Genomic DNA, 21,825 nt, shown 5'->3' on the forward strand with positions numbered 1-21,825 from the left:
CATTTCCTCGAATTTCAGGAATCCTCAACAGTTCTCAGTGTGATCGAGGAGACTTTGCTTTGCAATTCGTGATTTGGACAAAACAATTTTAAGCAGTTTAAAACTCATTTCGATTAGTTTTGCATTATTCAGATATAATCATTATACCGGTTTATACGGGAATTTCGTATGTGACCGCATAGTTCAACCCGTTACACAGGAACCAGAACTCCGGCTCCAAAGGAATTTAATAGCAGTCAATATTAATGCCGTTGCTTTCATTTGGGACTATTGAAACGACAAGGACAGAGAAGGAGATTTATTTTGGTTATCTTACCAGTTGCGTTGATCCTCCTGCTGCCGTTGTTTTTTGAAGTAGAATACTTCTAACGTTTCATTATGGGGGCCCGTTTCAAAATATCGGCTGTGGCAGTCGCGTCAGATTTTGAACGTTAATAACTTCCATCATACTTAATAGAATGATTTGAGGTTTAGGGCAATTTTATCGAAAATATGTTCCGCAATGTTGTATTAAAATTTGGAGCATGTATAACATGCATTAATACCGAAAATACTGTGTTTTAAAAAATCTATCAAAAACAACCGAAAATGGTGAAAATTTTCAACTCATCTCGGCCAGAGCCGTCAATATCGTGCACCAACCGAACACTTAAATGATGAAAAGTTGTAAATATAGGTCCGCTACAGATTTGTTTCTATCAACATTCGTATTTGGTTGCTTGGCGCGAACGGATGACTGTACAATACCGAGAAATATTTGTGAGCTGTACACGACTGGTGGATGAATCAGTTTGTGTCGAAACATGCAACTAGCAGAAGCCATCATTTTCATTTCTGATGGATGTAAGATAGCATACAAACACCCAGCTGCAGTGAGGCTACTTGACAGCTATAGCTCAGCCACGTTACTACAAATCAATTCTATTGCCAATGAAAATAGCCGCCATCTCGATCTTTGTTTTGCCAGCGATCAGGTTTCCGCCACATCAATAGTGATGGCGCCCTCTCCTCTAGTAAAACCGGTGATGCATCATCCTCCATTGATCGCTACGATTGATGCCACTGTGGTGCATGATTTCGATATTGCACCACGTTCTGTTACCTACGATTTCCGTAAAGCCGACCATCGCAGTATCGCAGACCTTTTTTCCACCATCGATTGGGAAAATATTTTGGACCTCGAGGATGGCGAATCCGCAGTCCAAACCTTTTCCAACGTTCTGGCGTACGTTATTGACAGGTACGTTCCGAAGAAAGTTCACCATCGACAAACCGGCCCTCCATGGCAAACGAGTACATTGCGACGGTTGAAGTCTATTAAGAGAGCTGCCCTGCGGAGGTTTACCAAGTATCGTACAATATCACTCAGAGACTATTACGTCAGTCTCAACCATGCGTACAAACGAGCCAGAAATCGATATCAGCAAAATATTCAGCGTAATCTCAAGTCGCATCCTAAACGTTTCTGGAAATATGTAAACGAGCAGCGCAAGGAATCAGGACTGCCGTCGTCTATGACTTTCAATGGTAACACAGCTTCCACATCACGAGATATATGTGCACTTTTCTCGGAAAAATTCGCGAACGTGTTCACAGATGAGGAATTAACTATTGAGCAAATCGAACTCGCTGCTAGCAGAGCTCCACTTGTGGGTCAAACTCTGAGTGCTATCGATGTCAACGCAACGATGATTACCAGAGCTTCCTCTCGACTTAAGTCATCCTTCAATCCGGGACCCGACGGGTTCCCCTCCGCTTTTCTGATAAGGCACATTGAAGTTTTGGTTAATCCGCTTCTTCACATCTTTCGAACATCTATTGACAGAGGTATTTTTCCATCTTGCTGGAAATCAGCGAACATGTTCCCAGTACATAAAAAGGGAAATAAGCGAGACGTCAATAACTACCTTGGAATAACTTCATTGAGTGCTGTCTCGAAGTTGTTCGAGCTTGTGATTATGGAACCTCTTCAGGCTCACTGTTAGCAGTACCTAAGTGACGATCAACACGGCTTCACGTCTGGACGGTCAACTGCGTCTAACCTATTATGTTTAACATCCTTCATAACAGAGAGTATGGAACATCGCGCTCAAACCGACGTTGTTTACACCGACTTATCTGCCGCTTTTGACAAGATAAACCACGATATCTCAATAGCAAAAATGGTGAGATTTGGAATTAATGGTAGTATTTTGCAATGGTTTCGATCCTACCTCACTGACCGAGAGATAACGGTTGTCATAGGAGAATGCCAGGCCCCTGCATTCTCTTCTACATCTGGAATACCTCAACGAAGCCACTTGGGACCGTTGATGTTTCTGATATACTTCAATGATGTACATCTAATTTTGAAGACTCCACGATTATCGTTCGCAGATGACCTCAAGATTTTTCGCCTAATTCGTTCAATTGAAGATTGCAGAGTTCTCCAACAGCAGCTTCAAGTCCTTGCTGATTGGTGCAATACGAACCGCATGTATGTAAACCCGAAGAAGTGCTCGGTAACATCTTTTTCACGGAAGAAGGATTCGATTTATTTTAACTACCGTCTACTAGAGACAGAAATCGAACGTGTCAGTCACGTGAAGGATCTGGGAGTGATTCTGGATTCTCAACTTACGTTTAAACAACACGTATCCTATGCAGTAGGTAAAGCGTCTCGAGCACTGGGATGCATATTCAGGATAGCCAAAAACTTTACGGATGTTTATTGTCTCAAATCGCTGTACTGCTCTTTATCCGATCAATTCTAGAATATTGCCCTGAAGTGTGGAGCCCGAACTATAATAATGGCGTTGAAAGAATTGAAAGTGTGTAGCGACGCTTTTTACGTTTCGCGCTCCGTAGATTGCCGTGGAGAGATCCTGTCCGACTACCTAGCTATGAAAACCGATGTCAGCTGATTCAACTAGAGCCTCTACATGTTCGAAGGAATACCGCAAGAGCTTTGTTCATCGCTGACACTCTGCAAGGCCGTATAGATGCCCCAGCTATTTTGGAACAAATCAACATAAACGTCGCACCTCGAGCACTACGTAACAACAATATGTTCCGGTTGCCATTCCGACGCACAAATTATAGTATGTATGGAGCCATCACTGGTCTGCAACGAATTTTCAACCAGGTAGCTTCAGCATTTGATTTCAACGTTTCTCGACATACTCTGCGTGTACGTTTCTCTAGATTGTTTAATCATTTCGTTAACAACACTTGACCTTTTAATTCTTTGTTTATAATTATTGTATGATTATTGTTTTTTTGTGCGACTTGAGTATTAGAAATAAGATTAGTATTTAGGCTAACATCATTGGGGCTTTGATATGCCTGTTGATGTATTAAACAAAATAAACAAATAAACAAACACACACACACACACACACACACAAACACACACGAAAAATCCGATTTCAAATCATCTGACTGAAGCTCGTTCCTGATTGGTTCCCGCTAATTTCATGAACCAAGCCGCAAATCTGGTCAGAAAGAATTATCATTTCAGTCGGTTTCAGCAAGTCCACTTGTCAGATGTCAACACCGCCCACCCGGAGAATAGTTTCTTTGGCAAAAAAATTAGCCCTTATCAACGCTATCATTCCATTAGAAAGAATTAAATTTGAAAATATTTTCTTTCGCCAACTATTAATGTAACTACGACTAACGTTTCCAAATGGAAGCCCCATTTCAAAATTTCGGAAAAAAAACCGAAGATCGCGTTTTGAAAGTTGGTAACTTTCATTGTACTTAACCAAAATACACAATGTTTAAACCAATCAGTCAGAAAAATAATCAGGAATCTTGTACAAGATTTGTACGTTTGTATAACTTGCATGAATAAAGAAAAAATTAAAGGGATGTGTACAAGACACGACCACGATGACATTAAAAATGCGACCATTTTTGTGAGCCAGTCATATTATTCGTGGATATATCCTGTAATGCCATCGACTTATTTAGGACTACACACAAAAGGTAACAAATCGTATCCTCTACGGAATCTACTACACAATTGTTTTGATTATTTCCCAACAAATCGCGCAAAAATCTGTTTGTTCTGTACAGCACCGCGCAAATAATTGACGTTGGAAAACAAATCGGCAACTTCAGTTGCCAACCACTTAGAAACGATCGAAGCATTTTTCCGTCAATGTTACTTATCTGATTCAAATTTTTGTAGGTATTTTCTTGTTTCCGTCCAATTGTTTTATCGCACATTTTTCGGATATTATTATTGAAAATGACTAACCCGGTAAGGGGAAGTTATTTTCCAAAGCACGAAATGGAAATTTCATTTGTAATTCTTCTGAGAACGATTTTGTGATCCTAATAAGGACCGTTTGTTGCGATTGTTTCGCCGATTCCTTGCAAAAACAATGCGACTTCTGTACACGTCTAGTGATGGAGGCAATTTTGAGAGCGCATTTGTTTGCTCCTGCTAACTGGAGTATTCCTTCCAGGAACTAACGAAGCGGGTCGCCGGTAACAAGCGAACTGATTTCAACGATAACCAAATGCAAACTGAAAATATTTTCCTATAGATAATTCGATTTACCTATCTCAGATGTGGTTCATCGTCAAAAAGGCGGCGCTATGAAGTTTCAATTAAAAATTCTTGCAATATAATTAATTTGGGCCTGAAAAGGACCATTGGTTTGTTCTATCGTGGGAGGAAAATTTCGTTTATTTCCGATAGCGGCGAATTTCTCACAGGGTGACAATTCCTGTTCCGTAGAATTTGGCTCCTCAACGTCACCACACGGAAAATCGATTCATCACAATTTTAACTAAAAAAATAGTTGAGTTTTTGGTTTTGTTGAAAACAATAATCCAACGTTGTTGGTTTGATGCTGTCAGTTTCAGTCTGGACATGAACGTTTCAGCCTAGCACAAAACTTAAAAAGCCTACCTGAGCTTGAGCTTGAAAAGCTTGTCTCAGCTTGTAACGCTTGTTTTAGTTCAGACACAATCGCATATGTGTAACGGACACTACCTTTTCAGCCAAGACACAAACGACTGGAATTCAACAAATCCCATTGATGAATTAAACTACTTCATCGTAAAATACAACATAAGATATTTCAAACGTTTTGTTTCACCGACCGACGGATGAAGGTATGGAATTAAATTGTTGAAATACTCCGTATGCAAGTAATTCACACGTAAATATAATTTAGAGTTATGTTTCTCATAATGTTATGTTTTAATAAACTGTACTCCTAAATGAGACGAAATAGCTAAAGCTATTTAAGGATTGTTGGTAATTGATTGATAATTTCAATTTTAGATGAAAGGAATAATTTTTATTTCTTTTCTATTTAGTAAGCTATTTCTTTTCTATTTAGTAACTTCATACTTATTTCAGATCTAGTTTGGAATCTCAAGAGATGAAAAATAATTATCATATTGCATATTACATTTGTTAATAACTGAAATTTTGCTATATAATCGACAAAATCCGAAATTGAATGATTTTGACAATTTTCGACAATACTTTGAACTTTCAGTATACATATATTGAAAAAATGTCAATCAAAATCATTCCTTTATTGAAATGTTTTTAAAGAAAAACTAGGTAAAACCAAAACGAGGTCAGTTGAATTTCTGATTTTTGTGTACTGGTTCAGGTAGTTGCGTCCAGGCTAAAACAAGCTTTCCAAGCTGAGACAACTACCTAGCTGCATAACCGTTATGCCAAGCGTGTATGAAAATAGTTGCTGTCGCTACCTTGATGTATTTCAGTAAGGTGTGCATCTTGGCTACTTTGCTGTCATTTCGTACGATGTGCGTCTTGAATCAAAATCAATAATAATTTTCAATAACAATAACGTTTTTCACTTTTCTGTTAAAATCAACTAATTAGGAAAACAGGAATTTGTTTTTTTATTTTCTTCATCGAATGGTTTTCAGTGCAGGGGTTGAGGTACTTTCGCGGAAGGTTTTCGTTGCTGACTGCTTGCGGATGGTCTGTTTGGTACGGGCTATGGCGCGAAAATTTCTGCTATTCTGGTGTACAACGAATGATAAGAAAACCGACCGACCAATATTTAGTATAGTAGCGCGAATTCGCACTACCATTACTCTCTTGCTCGCACGTTTTCATTCCTTTCTGTTACTAATACTAGCATAACCTAAACGAATACGCGTCTTTCCCCCCACCATCCATTTAGTGAGCAGTGTTGTCAAACGCATTTTCAGCTTTTCATCAATAAAATTTCAACAATATTTTCAAAGAATATTGCAGATTGGAAAAGAAGAAAAATAGTTGACGATGGAAATATTAATTTTTAATTTTGTTGCCGCGCAAGCGAGATTGTTATTCATTGCCAGCCTTGTGTAAGAAATTCATCGCGTAGGGAAGGTTGATGTTGATCTTAAAATCCCGAAAATGGAATGAAAAGAACACAGGAAAAGGGATCACTCTGTCTACTTACCAACCTCCCGCACCTAATTTACATAAGCATGCAATATGCAGTCCGACTAGCTAGCTTTGGGGTTTCCTTCTCACTTTCTCTGCGGTTAGGATAGTAATAAAATCGTAGAAAGCGGTACAAATGTAACCGCATACTTTGTGAGCCCTTACGGGACTGGACTAGGATTGTATAGCAGGACTCCGTATTGTGGTTAAATAAGTCAGTCTTGAAGAGGTAGGACCAAATATATAAGTAAACAAATAGAAATTGCGCCTTTTTAAGGCCGAAGGGAATCTACGCCTTATAACAGGAGAATAGGGAAAAACTTAAGAATACAAAGGGACAAATTTTGTAATTTTGTATTTTTCGACGAGGTAAGCAGCATCACTACCTTTGGAAAGTAAGTACACACGGATCTACGTTGGCATCACCGTTTCATCATCACTGTGGCAGCGCTGGACTTGCTGTCTCGAAATCTGATAGAAAAAGCTTTCTCTCCTCGTCGTTTCAAATTTCTTGACCATAATTATCATAACGAATTATTTGAAATTTTTTCCATTCAAACGTGATTACGTTCAATAGCATTAGATTTGAATTAACGCCCCGAAATGTAGTCACGACACTCTGGTTATGTCGCAGACATTACCCACCCATATTTTTTAACTAACTCGAAAAATAATTTCAAATTTCACTACTCTACACATCACTAGCAGACTGAGCAATGAGTGATGTGTGCGGGGACCGTCTGAGGTAGATCAGTGCGTTGCGTCTTCCGTTGAAATGTTCAAACAAACTTGACAAAGATAATATTGATAGTGTTTTTTGCCCTGGAAATAAAGACCTTCGAAACGCTGGTGGTATACGCAATACAATATTGTTGTAAGAAACCCGTGACCAAACGCGATCTTTCTTTAATTGATCCAGCAATTTAATATTTTCATTATACGATACAGAAAGAAACCATAAACGGTTTATGACGCTACAGTTACACCAATCATGTCAGTATCGCATCCGGAAATAGAGAGCAGAAGCCAGCATCCCAAGTGTATTCTACTTCACTCCGGTTATGTCTCTGACATTATCCACTCATCTTTTTTAACCGTAAAGGTATTATGGCCTAGTGTTGGGTGTAAAAAATTAAAACAGGGATCCGGAAATACATCATGACTAGTGCTGCAAGGAAACGGAACCTTGAACCGAAGGCGAGTGGTGCAGCAATGCACTTCAGAAGTAGCATAGTGGAAGTAAACTGTCCATAAAAGCATAAGAGTCCCATATGGATTTTTGTCCAAAATGAGTTATCTGTTGGTTTGTATTCTGTATCACCACTAAATCACGAAGCATGATTAAGATAATCAGGTTTGTTTAGAAAATATCGAAAAACAATACCAAAACATGGTTGTCCCATCCACAAGACTCAATGAAAATGTAAATCTTGAACAGCGTTTTTCTCGGCTTGCTGTTTTTCAATATGGGACTCTCATGTTTTTATGGGCAGTACAGTTATGACCCGTTTTTTATCAACCAACCGAAAATTTTTGGTTGAATTCAACCTAATGCTGACCGATAACTGATCACCTAACTTCCAAGCACGGGATCGATCTGAAATTTTTCAGATAGACTCATTATGAACAATTTATTCTCTCATTGAAGTTTAATGGTTAAACTTGTTTATTTATTTTGTTTACGAAAAAGGGGCATCAAGAGCTTGCTTGTTAAGCGGAAGATTTTTGGTTTTAGTAAAATCGTAAATTGATGCGTTCGCCATGTTTTAAGTATTTGTAAGTGATGGCAGTGATAGTTTTACAGGATTGATCTCACTAATGTAGTTATTAATATCGAACTCATCTCCTTGTTAATAAATCTTTTTCTTTCCACAAACTTAATACGTACTTTTTGGTTACTTTACTAGTGGGACAATTATGCGTCAAATTTCAACAATAGGACAACCAGATTTTATATTTTCTAGGACTTTTTGTCATCAAATAATTTTCCATAACAGCTTTCAAAGAATTTGACAACACACTTTTTCATTTATATAGAGAGGGGGAAGGGTTGGCCTGTGTCTGTGGCTTTCGACTGTCATGGTCAGAGCTAAAAATATTCAAATTCATTGAATGAAAATTGACCATATTCAGCTGCATTCATTTTCAATATTCAGTGACGCAGCTGAAAATGTCAAACGAACAAACCGCCCATTCATCCATCCAGATTTTCATTCGGCTCCGATTATTAGACGAAGCGACCGTGCAGCAACGCATCAAAATAGGCCCTGGCACAATGTAAGCGATGATGATTGTTGTTTCATATGGTTTATCGACATTTGAAAACAATTTCCTAGATAATTAGTGTAATGAATATATTGTACGATATTCAACTGAATGAATAAGATGGATACTTGAATGAATATTTTTTCTATTCAGCGCGAGTCGCAACAGGTTCATGTTCAGCCGTCAACAAAGAGCTTCGATTATTTTTAACTCTGGTCATGGTCTATTCTCGTTGGTACGGACTGATTGGAGGAAGAGTGTTCATATTTACAAGTGAATTTTATTTAGTGATGACTCAAACGCGCTGGCAGGAGATCGTTCTATCAGAGAAGACAAACTAGAGGACAGACATCACACTCTCAGAGACAACGATGCGCAAATTTTTTTCAAGCACTCACCACAGCATCCAATTTAGCTTGTCTAGCGGCCGAGATCCATTTAACAAAAGGCACTATCAGCCCACAAAAAAAAAAACTTCGGTTTAAATTTCGTTTGCAATTTGGTGCGAAATAAAATATAATAAAAATATAATATTACTATAGCTACAATACTATATAAGATATCTCTAATTGATTTAAAGTTATTCGGCTTTTGAATTTACGAAAAACCATACTTTGATTCAAATAAACTTTAAATGATTACATTCGCTCGAACCACTCATAGTTCATCCGAGTAGCTAAGTAAATGATTAAAAAAGATGAGTGGATAATGTCAGAGACATAACCGGAGTGAAGTAGAATACACTTGGGATGCTGGCTTCTGCTCTCTATTTCCGGATGCGATACTGACATGATTGGTGTAACTGTAGCGTCATAAACCGTTTATGGTTTCTTTCTGTATCGTATAATGAAAATATTAAATTGCTGGATCAATTAAAGAAAGATCGCGTTTGGTCACGGGTTTCTTACAACAATATTGTATTGCGTATACCACCAGCGTTTCGAAGGTCTTTATTTCCAGGGCAAAAAACACTATCAATATTATCTTTGTCAAGTTTGTTTGAACATTTCAACGGAAGACGCAACGCACTGATCTACCTCAGACGGTCCCCGCACACATCACTCATTGCTCAGTCTGCTAGTGATGTGTAGAGTAGTGAAATTTGAAATTATTTTTCGAGTTAGTTAAAAAATATGGGTGGGTAATGTCTGCGACATAACCAGAGTGTCGTGACTACATTTCGGGGCGTTAATTCAAATCTAATGCTATTGAACGTAATCACGTTTGAATGGAAAAAATTTCAAATAATTCGTTATGATAATTATGGTCAAGAAATTTGAAACGACGAGGAGAGAAAGCTTTTTCTATCAGATTTCGAGACAGCAAGTCCAGCGCTGCCACAGTGATGATGAAACGGTGATGCCAACGTAGATCCGTGTGTACTTACTTTCCAAAGGTAGTGATGCTGCTTACCTCGTCGAAAAATACAAAATTACAAAATTTGTCCCTTTGTATTCTTAAGTTTTTCCCTATTCTCCTGTTATAAGGCGTAGATTCCCTTCGGCCTTAAAAAGGCGCAATTTCTATTTGTTTACTTATATATTTGGTCCTACCTCTTCAAGACTGACTTATTTAACCACAATACGGAGTCCTGCTATACAATCCTAGTCCAGTCCCGTAAGGGCTCACAAAGTATGCGGTTACATTTGTACCGCTTTCTACGATTTTATTACTATCCTAACCGCAGAGAAAGTGAGAAGGAAACCCCAAAGCTAGCTAGTCGGACTGCATATTGCATGCTTATGTAAATTAGGTGCGGGAGGTTGGTAAGTAGACAGAGTGATCCCTTTTCCTGTGTTCTTTTCATTCCATTTTCGGGATTTTAAGATCAACATCAACCTTCCCTACGCGATGAATTTCTTACACAAGGCTGGCAATGAATAACAATCTCGCTTGCGCGGCAACAAAATTAAAAATTAATATTTCCATCGTCAACTATTTTTCTTCTTTTCCAATCTGCAATATTCTTTGAAAATATTGTTGAAATTTTATTGATGAAAAGCTGAAAATGCGTTTGACAACACTGCTCACTAAATGGATGGTGGGGGGAAAGACGCGTATTCGTTTAGGTTATGCTAGTATTAGTAACAGAAAGGAATGAAAACGTGCGAGCAAGAGAGTAATGGTAGTGCGAATTCGCGCTACTATACTAAATATTGGTCGGTCGGTTTTCTTATCATTCGTTGTACACCAGAATAGCAGAAATTTTCGCGCCATAGCCCGTACCAAACAGACCATCCGCAAGCAGTCAGCAACGAAAACCTTCCGCGAAAGTACCTCAACCCCTGCACTGAAAACCATTCGATGAAGAAAATAAAAAAACAAATTCCTGTTTTCCTAATTAGTTGATTTTAACAGAAAAGTGAAAAACGTTATTGTTATTGAAAATTATTATTGATTTTGATTCAAGACGCACATCGTACGAAATGACAGCAAAGTAGCCAAGATGCACACCTTACTGAAATACATCAAGGTAGCGACAGCAACTATTTTCATACACGCTTGGCATAACGGTTATGCAGCTAGGTAGTTGTCTCAGCTTGGAAAGCTTGTTTTAGCCTGGACGCAACTACCTGAACCAGTACACAAAAATCAGAAATTCAACTGACCTCGTTTTGGTTTTACCTAGTTTTTCTTTAAAAACATTTCAATAAAGGAATGATTTTGATTGACATTTTTTCAATATATGTATACTGAAAGTTCAAAGTATTGTCGAAAATTGTCAAAATCATTCAATTTCGGATTTTGTCGATTATATAGCAAAATTTCAGTTATTAACAAATGTAATATGCAATATGATAATTATTTTTCATCTCTTGAGATTCCAAACTAGATCTGAAATAAGTATGAAGTTACTAAATAGAAAAGAAATAGCTTACTAAATAGAAAAGAAATAAAAATTATTCCTTTCATCTAAAATTGAAATTATCAATCAATTACCAACAATCCTTAAATAGCTTTAGCTATTTCGTCTCATTTAGGAGTACAGTTTATTAAAACATAACATTATGAGAAACATAACTCTAAATTATATTTACGTGTGAATTACTTGCATACGGAGTATTTCAACAATTTAATTCCATACCTTCATCCGTCGGTCGGTGAAACAAAACGTTTGAAATATCTTATGTTGTATTTTACGATGAAGTAGTTTAATTCATCAATGGGATTTGTTGAATTCCAGTCGTTTGTGTCTTGGCTGAAAAGGTAGTGTCCGTTACACATATGCGATTGTGTCTGAACTAAAACAAGCGTTACAAGCTGAGACAAGCTTTTCAAGCTCAAGCTCAGGTAGGCTTTTTAAGTTTTGTGCTAGGCTGAAACGTTCATGTCCAGACTGAAACTGACAGCATCAAACCAACAACGTTGGATTATTGTTTTCAACAAAACCAAAAACTCAACTATTTTTTTAGTTAAAATTGTGATGAATCGATTTTCCGTGTGGTGACGTTGAGGAGCCAAATTCTACGGAACAGGAATTGTCACCCTGTGAGAAATTCGCCGCTATCGGAAATAAACGAAATTTTCCTCCCACGATAGAACAAACCAATGGTCCTTTTCAGGCCCAAATTAATTATATTGCAAGAATTTTTAATTGAAACTTCATAGCGCCGCCTTTTTGACGATGAACCACATCTGAGATAGGTAAATCGAATTATCTATAGGAAAATATTTTCAGTTTGCATTTGGTTATCGTTGAAATCAGTTCGCTTGTTACCGGCGACCCGCTTCGTTAGTTCCTGGAAGGAATACTCCAGTTAGCAGGAGCAAACAAATGCGCTCTCAAAATTGCCTCCATCACTAGACGTGTACAGAAGTCGCATTGTTTTTGCAAGGAATCGGCGAAACAATCGCAACAAACGGTCCTTATTAGGATCACAAAATCGTTCTCAGAAGAATTACAAATGAAATTTCCATTTCGTGCTTTGGAAAATAACTTCCCCTTACCGGGTTAGTCATTTTCAATAATAATATCCGAAAAATGTGCGATAAAACAATTGGACGGAAACAAGAAAATACCTACAAAAATTTGAATCAGATAAGTAACATTGACGGAAAAATGCTTCGATCGTTTCTAAGTGGTTGGCAACTGAAGTTGCCGATTTGTTTTCCAACGTCAATTATTTGCGCGGTGCTGTACAGAACAAACAGATTTTTGCGCGATTTGTTGGGAAATAATCAAAACAATTGTGTAGTAGATTCCGTAGAGGATACGATTTGTTACCTTTTGTGTGTAGTCCTAAATAAGTCGATGGCATTACAGGATATATCCACGAATAATATGACTGGCTCACAAAAATGGTCGCATTTTTAATGTCATCGTGGTCGTGTCTTGTACACATCCCTTTAATTTTTTCTTTATTCATGCAAGTTATACAAACGTACAAATCTTGTACAAGATTCCTGATTATTTTTCTGACTGATTGGTTTAAACATTGTGTATTTTGGTTAAGTACAATGAAAGTTACAAACTTTCAAAACGCGATCTTCGGTTTTTTTCCGAAATTTTGAAATGGGGCTTCCATTTGGAAACGTTAGTCGTAGTTACATTAATAGTTGGCGAAAGAAAATATTTTCAAATTTAATTCTTTCTAATGGAATGATAGCGTTGATAAGGGCTAATTTTTTTGCCAAAGAAACTATTCTCCGGGTGGGCGGTGTTGACATCTGACAAGTGGACTTGCTGAAACCGACTGAAATGATAATTCTTTCTGACCAGATTTGCGGCTTGGTTCATGAAATTAGCGGGAACCAATCAGGAACGAGCTTCAGTCAGATGATTTGAAATCGGATTTTTCGTGTGTGTTTGTGTGTGTGTGTGTGTGTGTGTGTGTGTTTGTTTATTTGTTTATTTTGTTTAATACATCAACAGGCATATCAAAGCCCCAATGATGTTAGCCTAAATACTAATCTTATTTCTAATACTCAAGTCGCACAAAAAAACAATAATCATACAATAATTATAAACAAAGAATTAAAAGGTCAAGTGTTGTTAACGAAATGATTAAACAATCTAGAGAAACGTACACGCAGAGTATGTCGAGAAACGTTGAAATCAAATGCTGAAGCTACCTGGTTGAAAATTCGTTGCAGACCAGTGATGGCTCCATACATACTATAATTTGTGCGTCGGAATGGCAACCGGAACATATTGTTGTTACGTAGTGCTCGAGGTGCGACGTTTATGTTGATTTGTTCCAAAATAGCTGGGGCATCTATACGGCCTTGCAGAGTGTCAGCGATGAACAAAGCTCTTGCGGTATTCCTTCGAACATGTAGAGGCTCTAGTTGAATCAGCTGACATCGGTTTTCATAGCTAGGTAGTCGGACAGGATCTCTCCACGGCAATCTACGGAGCGCGAAACGTAAAAAGCGTCGCTACACACTTTCAATTCTTTCAACGCCATTATTATAGTTCGGGCTCCACACTTCAGGGCAATATTCTAGAATTGATCGGATAAAGAGCAGTACAGCGATTTGAGACAATAAACATCCGTAAAGTTTTTGGCTATCCTGAATATGCATCCCAGTGCTCGAGACGCTTTACCTACTGCATAGGATACGTGTTGTTTAAACGTAAGTTGAGAATCCAGAATCACTCCCAGATCCTTCACGTGACTGACACGTTCGATTTCTGTCTCTAGTAGACGGTAGTTAAAATAAATCGAATCCTTCTTCCGTGAAAAAGATGTTACCGAGCACTTCTTCGGGTTTACATACATGCGGTTCGTATTGCACCAATCAGCAAGGACTTGAAGCTGCTGTTGGAGAACTCTGCAATCTTCAATTGAACGAATTAGGCGAAAAATCTTGAGGTCATCTGCGAACGATAATCGTGGAGTCTTCAAAATTAGATGTACATCATTGAAGTATATCAGAAACATCAACGGTCCCAAGTGGCTTCGTTGAGGTATTCCAGATGTAGAAGAGAATGCAGGGGCCTGGCATTCTCCTATGACAACCGTTATCTCTCGGTCAGTGAGGTAGGATCGAAACCATTGCAAAATACTACCATTAATTCCAAATCTCACCATTTTTGCTATTGAGATATCGTGGTTTATCTTGTCAAAAGCGGCAGATAAGTCGGTGTAAACAACGTCGGTTTGAGCGCGATGTTCCATACTCTCTGTTATGAAGGATGTTAAACATAATAGGTTAGACGCAGTTGACCGTCCAGACGTGAAGCCGTGTTGATCGTCACTTAGGTACTGCTAACAGTGAGCCTGAAGAGGTTCCATAATCACAAGCTCGAACAACTTCGAGACAGCACTCAATGAAGTTATTCCAAGGTAGTTATTGACGTCTCGCTTATTTCCCTTTTTATGTACTGGGAACATGTTCGCTGATTTCCAGCAAGATGGAAAAATACCTCTGTCAATAGATGTTCGAAAGATGTGAAGAAGCGGATTAACCAAAACTTCAATGTGCCTTATCAGAAAAGCGGAGGGGAACCCGTCGGGTCCCGGATTGAAGGATGACTTAAGTCGAGAGGAAGCTCTGGTAATCATCGTTGCGTTGACATCGATAGCACTCAGAGTTTGACCCACAAGTGGAGCTCTGCTAGCAGCGAGTTCGATTTGCTCAATAGTTAATTCCTCATCTGTGAACACGTTCGCGAATTTTTCCGAGAAAAGTGCACATATATCTCGTGATGTGGAAGCTGTGTTACCATTGAAAGTCATAGACGACGGCAGTCCTGATTCCTTGCGCTGCTCGTTTACATATTTCCAGAAACGTTTAGGATGCGACTTGAGATTACGCTGAATATTTTGCTGATATCGATTTCTGGCTCGTTTGTACGCATGGTTGAGACTGACGTAATAGTCTCTGAGTGATATTGTACGATACTTGGTAAACCTCCGCAGGGCAGCTCTCTTAATAGACTTCAACCGTCGCAATGTACTCGTTTGCCATGGAGGGCCGGTTTGTCGATGGTGAACTTTCTTCGGAACGTACCTGTCAATAACGTACGCCAGAACGTTGGAAAAGGTTTGGACTGCGGATTCGCCATCCTCGAGGTCCAAAATATTTTCCCAATCGATGGTGGAAAAAAGGTCTGCGATACTGCGATGGTCGGCTTTACGGAAATCGTAGGTAACAGAACGTGGTGCTATATCGAAATCATGCACCACAGTGGCATCAATCGTAGCGATCAATGGAGGATGATGCATCACCGGTTTTACTAGAGGAGAGGGCGCCATCACTATTGATGTGGCGGAAACCTGATCGCTGGCAAAACAAAGATCGAGATGGCGGCTATTTTCATTGGCAATAGAATTGATTTGTAGTAACGTGGCTGAGCTATAGCTGTCAAGTAGCCTCACTGCAGCTGGGTGTTTGTATGCTATCTTACATCCATCAGAAATGAAAATGATGGCTTCTGCTAGTTGCATGTTTCGACACAAACTGATTCATCCACCAGTCGTGTACAGCTCACAAATATTTCTCGGTATTGTACAGTCATCCGTTCGCGCCAAGCAACCAAATACGAATGTTGATAGAAACAAATCTGTAGCGGACCTATATTTACAACTTTTCATCATTTAAGTGTTCGGTTGGTGCACGATATTGACGGCTCTGGCCGAGATGAGTTGAAAATTTTCACCATTTTCGGTTGTTTTTGATAGATTTTTTAAAACACAGTATTTTCGGTATTAATGCATGTTATACATGCTCCAAATTTTAATACAACATTGCGGAACATATTTTCGATAAAATTGCCCTAAACCTCAAATCATTCTATTAAGTATGATGGAAGTTATTAACGTTCAAAATCTGACGCGACTGCCACAGCCGATATTTTGAAACGGGCCCCCATAATGAAACGTTAGAAGTATTCTACTTCAAAAGAGATTATTTTTCGAAAATAAGTAGAGACTTAATGTTTTACGAAATAGTTTTTTTTTATACATTTCGTTTATTTATAGGCACAAATGCGTTAGCTTGGCGGTGCCAAATGCTTTTGTTTTTACATTTTTGATATCTTAAAACTAGGAGGTTTCAATGTTGAAATATTTTTTTTTACAAAGGAAAAGAAAGTTTACAGCTATCTTAAGACTAGAAATAAGATTCAATATACAAGAGAGGACCAAAAGATTTTTTTATGAAAAAATTTAAAACAAGGGATTCACTTTGATATACAAGAGGGGGAGTAATAGTATTTTACGAAATATTTTACGGTTATCTTAAAACTAACAATATAGTTTAGTACACAAAAGGGGGAACAAATATTTATGAGAAATTTCACAGAAATCTTAAAACTAGGGATTCAATTCTATTTACAAGATGGAAGACAAGAGTTTCAATAAAGAGTAAAAATTATAGCTTTCTTAAAACTAGGAATACAGAATATTAATTAGATTTTTTTTTTAACGAAAACTTATGCTTGGTCAAGATATTCAGAGGGTGGCTTATTTCCACATCAGTGTAGCAGCAGTTGTATTAAGGACAGGGGAGAGAAGGCGTATGGTGACAGGGAAAGAAGAGCAAAACTTGCAACTTTCGCTCACACGGGGGGTGGGGGGGGGGGGGGGTAATCAACGAAACAAATTTGCGCCTCAGTCTGGTAAGTCGTCGAGTACCGGATTGGCAGATGGTATTCTTCGGACCCGCGGGGAATCCTTCAATTCATCGGACCTCGAGTCGCTCTCGCTTCAGTTTCCTCTATGCAGGCGTAGTGGTAAGGGCGACGGCGTTACGAAATAGTTGTTTTTTGCTCGGAGATCTCGAAGATCATGAAAAGACAAAACTTTGTCGACCCTTTGTCAAGCACAAAAAGTATAAACATGGATGAAGAGATATTGAATTTTTTTTAAGGATTCATAAATCAAATCAAATAATGATCAGTTATTAACCACTCATTATTTGATTTGATTTATGGATATTTTTTTGGAGAACCACTCATTATTCGATATCTGTATATTGTCGTAATTATGTCGTAGTTTTTCAAAAACCATTTTTATTAAAATTTTCAACGGCAGCAGAACAACCTAATTGGGATATTTCTATAAAACGAATAAGTTCTTCCAATTGTTAGGTTTTCCACGGATTGTATAACAAAGTGTGTTAGTTTATCATGAAAACCTTGATTTGATTTTTTTTTGAAAATGCATGTAAAAATATTATTTTAGTTCATCAATTATTTCAAATTGGACCAAAATATGCTGAACTACCCTACATTTTACCTAGTACCTAAGTCGAAACTGTATAGTAAAAGGTGCTATAAAAATCAAACATTTTCAGTTCTACTTAGTAAGCGCTATTGAGGATATGTACTTCAAATAAAAGCAATAACCCTTTAAAGTAAGTCAACCATTAGCTCAAACCCTATAAATGAAGCAAAGAAAATAAATAAAGACACTAGGAAAAATATTGTTAAGATTACAATATGAAGCAATTAGTCAATAAATAAAAATGTTTAAAATGATAATTAGTTAGTTAAGATATTTTTTCAAATAACGTGAAAGTCTTGAGAAAATTTAACACCAAAAAATCGAAACTTCAGCGATAAAATTCTTTCGCAAATGTGATGTCAAATAAATGATTCAAAAAAACTTTTTTTTTTCGTTTATTCCTACTTAGGTCTTCAAACAATAATGTATGTATGTCAAACTAACAAAAACTTTATATCGAAAAATTAGTTTAACTTTCAACATTTAGTATATATCATTGCGCCATTTTTACGGGTTTTATGAGTTTGACCACTTCACCGAAGCGAAATAATTTAAGAAAAAAATTAATTCTTGAGAAAATCCACAGAGGTCTGCACATAACGTTAACAATTTTATGTTAGGCTAGTATTGTAGATTTGTGATTTCCATGCCATCCGATTTTAATTTGGGCGTCACATTAAGAGGTCAAACTTCAAGATTACCAAGCAAGGTACCCGCTTGATATCTTTTATTCAAATCTAGTCAGTTCCAATGAAGACTATAATTAACATTAGTATCTAAAAGCATCTAATCTAAACGCAGTTCATAAAAACGATTCGAAAAATGCTTCTCTTGAGTGCTTATCGCACTCATCAACAAGGTTCGTTTTTTATTGTACTCGTGCATGGGGTTCACCTTCATTACCACGCATTACCGTTTATTAGGACTATTAGCAATTCTACAAACAAACAACAACCATCAGTTTGCGGTCTAATCATTACCTCAATTTGCTACTCTCTACAACGTCCATGTTGTTTCACAGTCGGTACGTCGATTGTTTTGTTTCTAAATCTGCAGTGAACGGGAAAATGCAATCAGCTGCAGCTGTCGGGAACACGCGGGAAACACTTTCCAAGACTTGTTGCTATTGAGGGTGTAAATTTAAACCGTCCGTCGGACGAATCGCTTTTACCACCCCCCTCGAAGCACTCGTAGTTGACACAGTCGTTCCGACAGACCGGTCTAGCATCGGATAATAATTGGCATCACACTGCTACTTCTCATTGTTAGTGCAATTTCACACGCCTGGGGCACCTGTCCAAATCGACTTCACTGAACCAACTGCTGTGCTGCTGTCCGAAGGTCGGCGCGAAAACTAGATTTATTGGTTTAAAAATTCGGCGCTTGTCTTGATCGTCCCGTTCAAATCACTCGACGGGTCGAATAACAGCAGGTTCAATTTAGAAATATGGTTATTGCACTTTGTCTCACTCTTACTCTCACCGGTGGCAGATGTATGCGATATGTATTTCAACTGTCGTAAAAACTAAACAACACGCAGTTGGATGCCGGGGTTCGTTACTGAATTCGCGCCGAGTCTCGTGGAAAACTAACCAACCAAGCAAGGCGTTCGCCAATAATAACCATCAGGACAGTACTGTTGCCCCAAAACAATCGACTATTAGCATCCAGTCAATTATTCTCACTTTCACACTCGTTTCCGGTAAGCAAGTAACTCACGAGAACCGAACCGATTGTGTTGAGCGCGTGCAGCCGACTGAAGTTGGGCTGTTTGACCGCGTTTAATATCAGCCCACTCGTTTGCTAGTTACATACAGCCCCAATAGGTCCAGGAGAACTTGCGTCGCCGCCAAATGTAGCTAGGTATGAGCCACGAAACCACCCAGCGAAGTGATGCGGTGCTCGATAATCGAATCGTCAAATATTACACCGTTCATCAAATTCAGCATCGACAAATTCGCTCGCACAAGCCGGGTCAGGATGGATGGTCGATTTATAGCTCCTAATAAGAGATATGGTCATTTCTCAATTGTTGTGTTATCTTTCTGTTAGTATAGTTACTTTCTTTAATTCATTTAGGCAAATTGGGTTAATTTTTTACGTATGATTGAAAGATTCTGAAAATCTAGCTGCTTTAATTTTTCCTGAACATAATTTAACTTTTTCAGTTAAGAAATGTTGGAAGATATTTTTAAAAATAACGTGATAGTCTTGAGAAAATTTAACCACAGACTAACAGACATAACACTCAAAAACAAAGCTTCACCCGCTTTAACGGTCATTTTAAATATATTTGTAGTTGGGACTGTGGCCACATTTGAAATTATGGCGCCACTGACATATGAACAAGCATATGGGGGATAGACCACTAGTGAAAAATTGTTCCCAAACCTGAGGGGTAACCCACCAGTAAATGAGTGTTTGGGACTGTGAATAAAAGGTAGAGCTAGTGTTCTGGGAAAATTGTCGGATCGATGTTTTTTTAGGGAATTCCCTCATAGTGTTATGTCTGTTAGTCTGTGATTTAACTCCACAAAAAACGAAAGTTCAGCGCAAAAATTTTCTTGCAAATGTCGTGTCTAATAAACATTACGTAAATTTTTTTTTCGTTTATACTTGGGTTTGAACGTCAACTAATGATGCATTTAGGTGAAACTAACAAAACTTTATATCGCACATGTGTCAAGCATCATTTGAATCAATGTATTTTTCAAAATTGTCGAATTACTTTGGAAATACATGAGATAAGCCATTGTTGTATTATGGAAAGTTATCCATTTTGACAATTCAATCGTTTTTACGGAACATACCGAACTTGTCAGTACGATATTTGAAAAGATATAATAATGAATTGGCTTTTAAGGGATCATTCACAAACAACCTGCAATAATGTTGAAGATATTAAAGTTAAAGACCTTGTGTCTTCAGCAAAGTTGTTGTCTTAAGTTTGCTCAACAACTTTGCTTTTAAGATATACCTTTGCAAGAATGTTGGTAAATATATCTCACGTTTAGGGAGATTAATCATTAAAATAACAACACCATATGAAAGGGCTTGTAATGCCTACAAACGTCATTGACCCAAATTTAACGATTTAGGCGTAGTTAATCACTGTGCATTTATCAAATAGGCACTTAAAACTTGTAAATTAAATTACTCGAAATAAAGCACGCATTTTTTTCTAATTCTCGATTTGAAAATGAATAAAATATATTTCAGCTTTTACAAAGCTATAGGAGAGTGTCCCCGGTTATGGATCGGGTTTTGGTTTTGTACACATATAATCCATTTCGATCATTTGTGTGCTAAGTCCCATATGACGTTCGAAATGGGTGACAAATACTTAACTTTCCGCCGAAGAAAGTAAATTGATTCAGTTTAAAACAAAATATTTATGAACAATTTTCTGAGGAGCCGTTTGTTCGTCCAAAAATTTTTGTCTCCGAGTTTGGAACATCTAGAAATATCCACAAAAATGGTAAATGTATGAAAAGAAACCAATGCATGGCGCTTTCCCAGTGTAAGGATCTATACTATTTTTGTGAGGCTCTAACTATCAGAAATTTGGAAATAACTGTTTCGCATTTTGGCACATTTCACACGCACTGACCATTAACATGTGTTACAAACGATAGACCTGCCGTTTTCTTTGGTGGTTTAACAATAAAAATGTCTTACTTCGCTATCTAGGACTAAGTATCATTCTAAAATTTGAATAATTTGAAACTATGTAAGGTTCGCCCGGTTATAACAATTTATGGATGAACTTAAATATTAGCCATCTTGAATATTTTCTAAACAATAATTTTTGTTTGAACTCGGAAAATTTAAAAAGAAAGCCGGCAATATGGAGCACCTGAAAGACCCATTCAAGTACTGATAGATTATATATGTAAGTACCGCATCTCCGTCTAGTACTATTCGTTCTTTTTTTATTTCGATTATAGAGGATTTGAACTTAACTCTTCGGGTTAG

The 21,825-nt window shown here is 37.7% G+C and overlaps 1 protein-coding gene across 1 annotated transcript in view; it reads right to left on the bottom strand.

The window, feature by feature from the left end:
- LOC131690723 (sialin) overlaps positions 1-19,612 on the bottom strand; it is a 38,203-nt gene extending 18,591 nt beyond the window's left edge. The window contains exon 1 of the mRNA XM_058976681.1: positions 18,831-19,612. Within this exon, the coding sequence (XP_058832664.1) occupies positions 18,831-18,859 (29 nt within the window). The 5' untranslated portion in view covers positions 18,860-19,612. The remainder of the gene's footprint in view (positions 1-18,830) is intronic.
- Positions 19,613-21,825: the final 2,213 nt, after the last annotated feature.

This window comes from Topomyia yanbarensis, chromosome 3 (genome assembly GCF_030247195.1).
Source record: "Topomyia yanbarensis strain Yona2022 chromosome 3, ASM3024719v1, whole genome shotgun sequence".
Classification (NCBI taxonomy): Eukaryota; Metazoa; Arthropoda; class Insecta; order Diptera; family Culicidae; genus Topomyia; species Topomyia yanbarensis.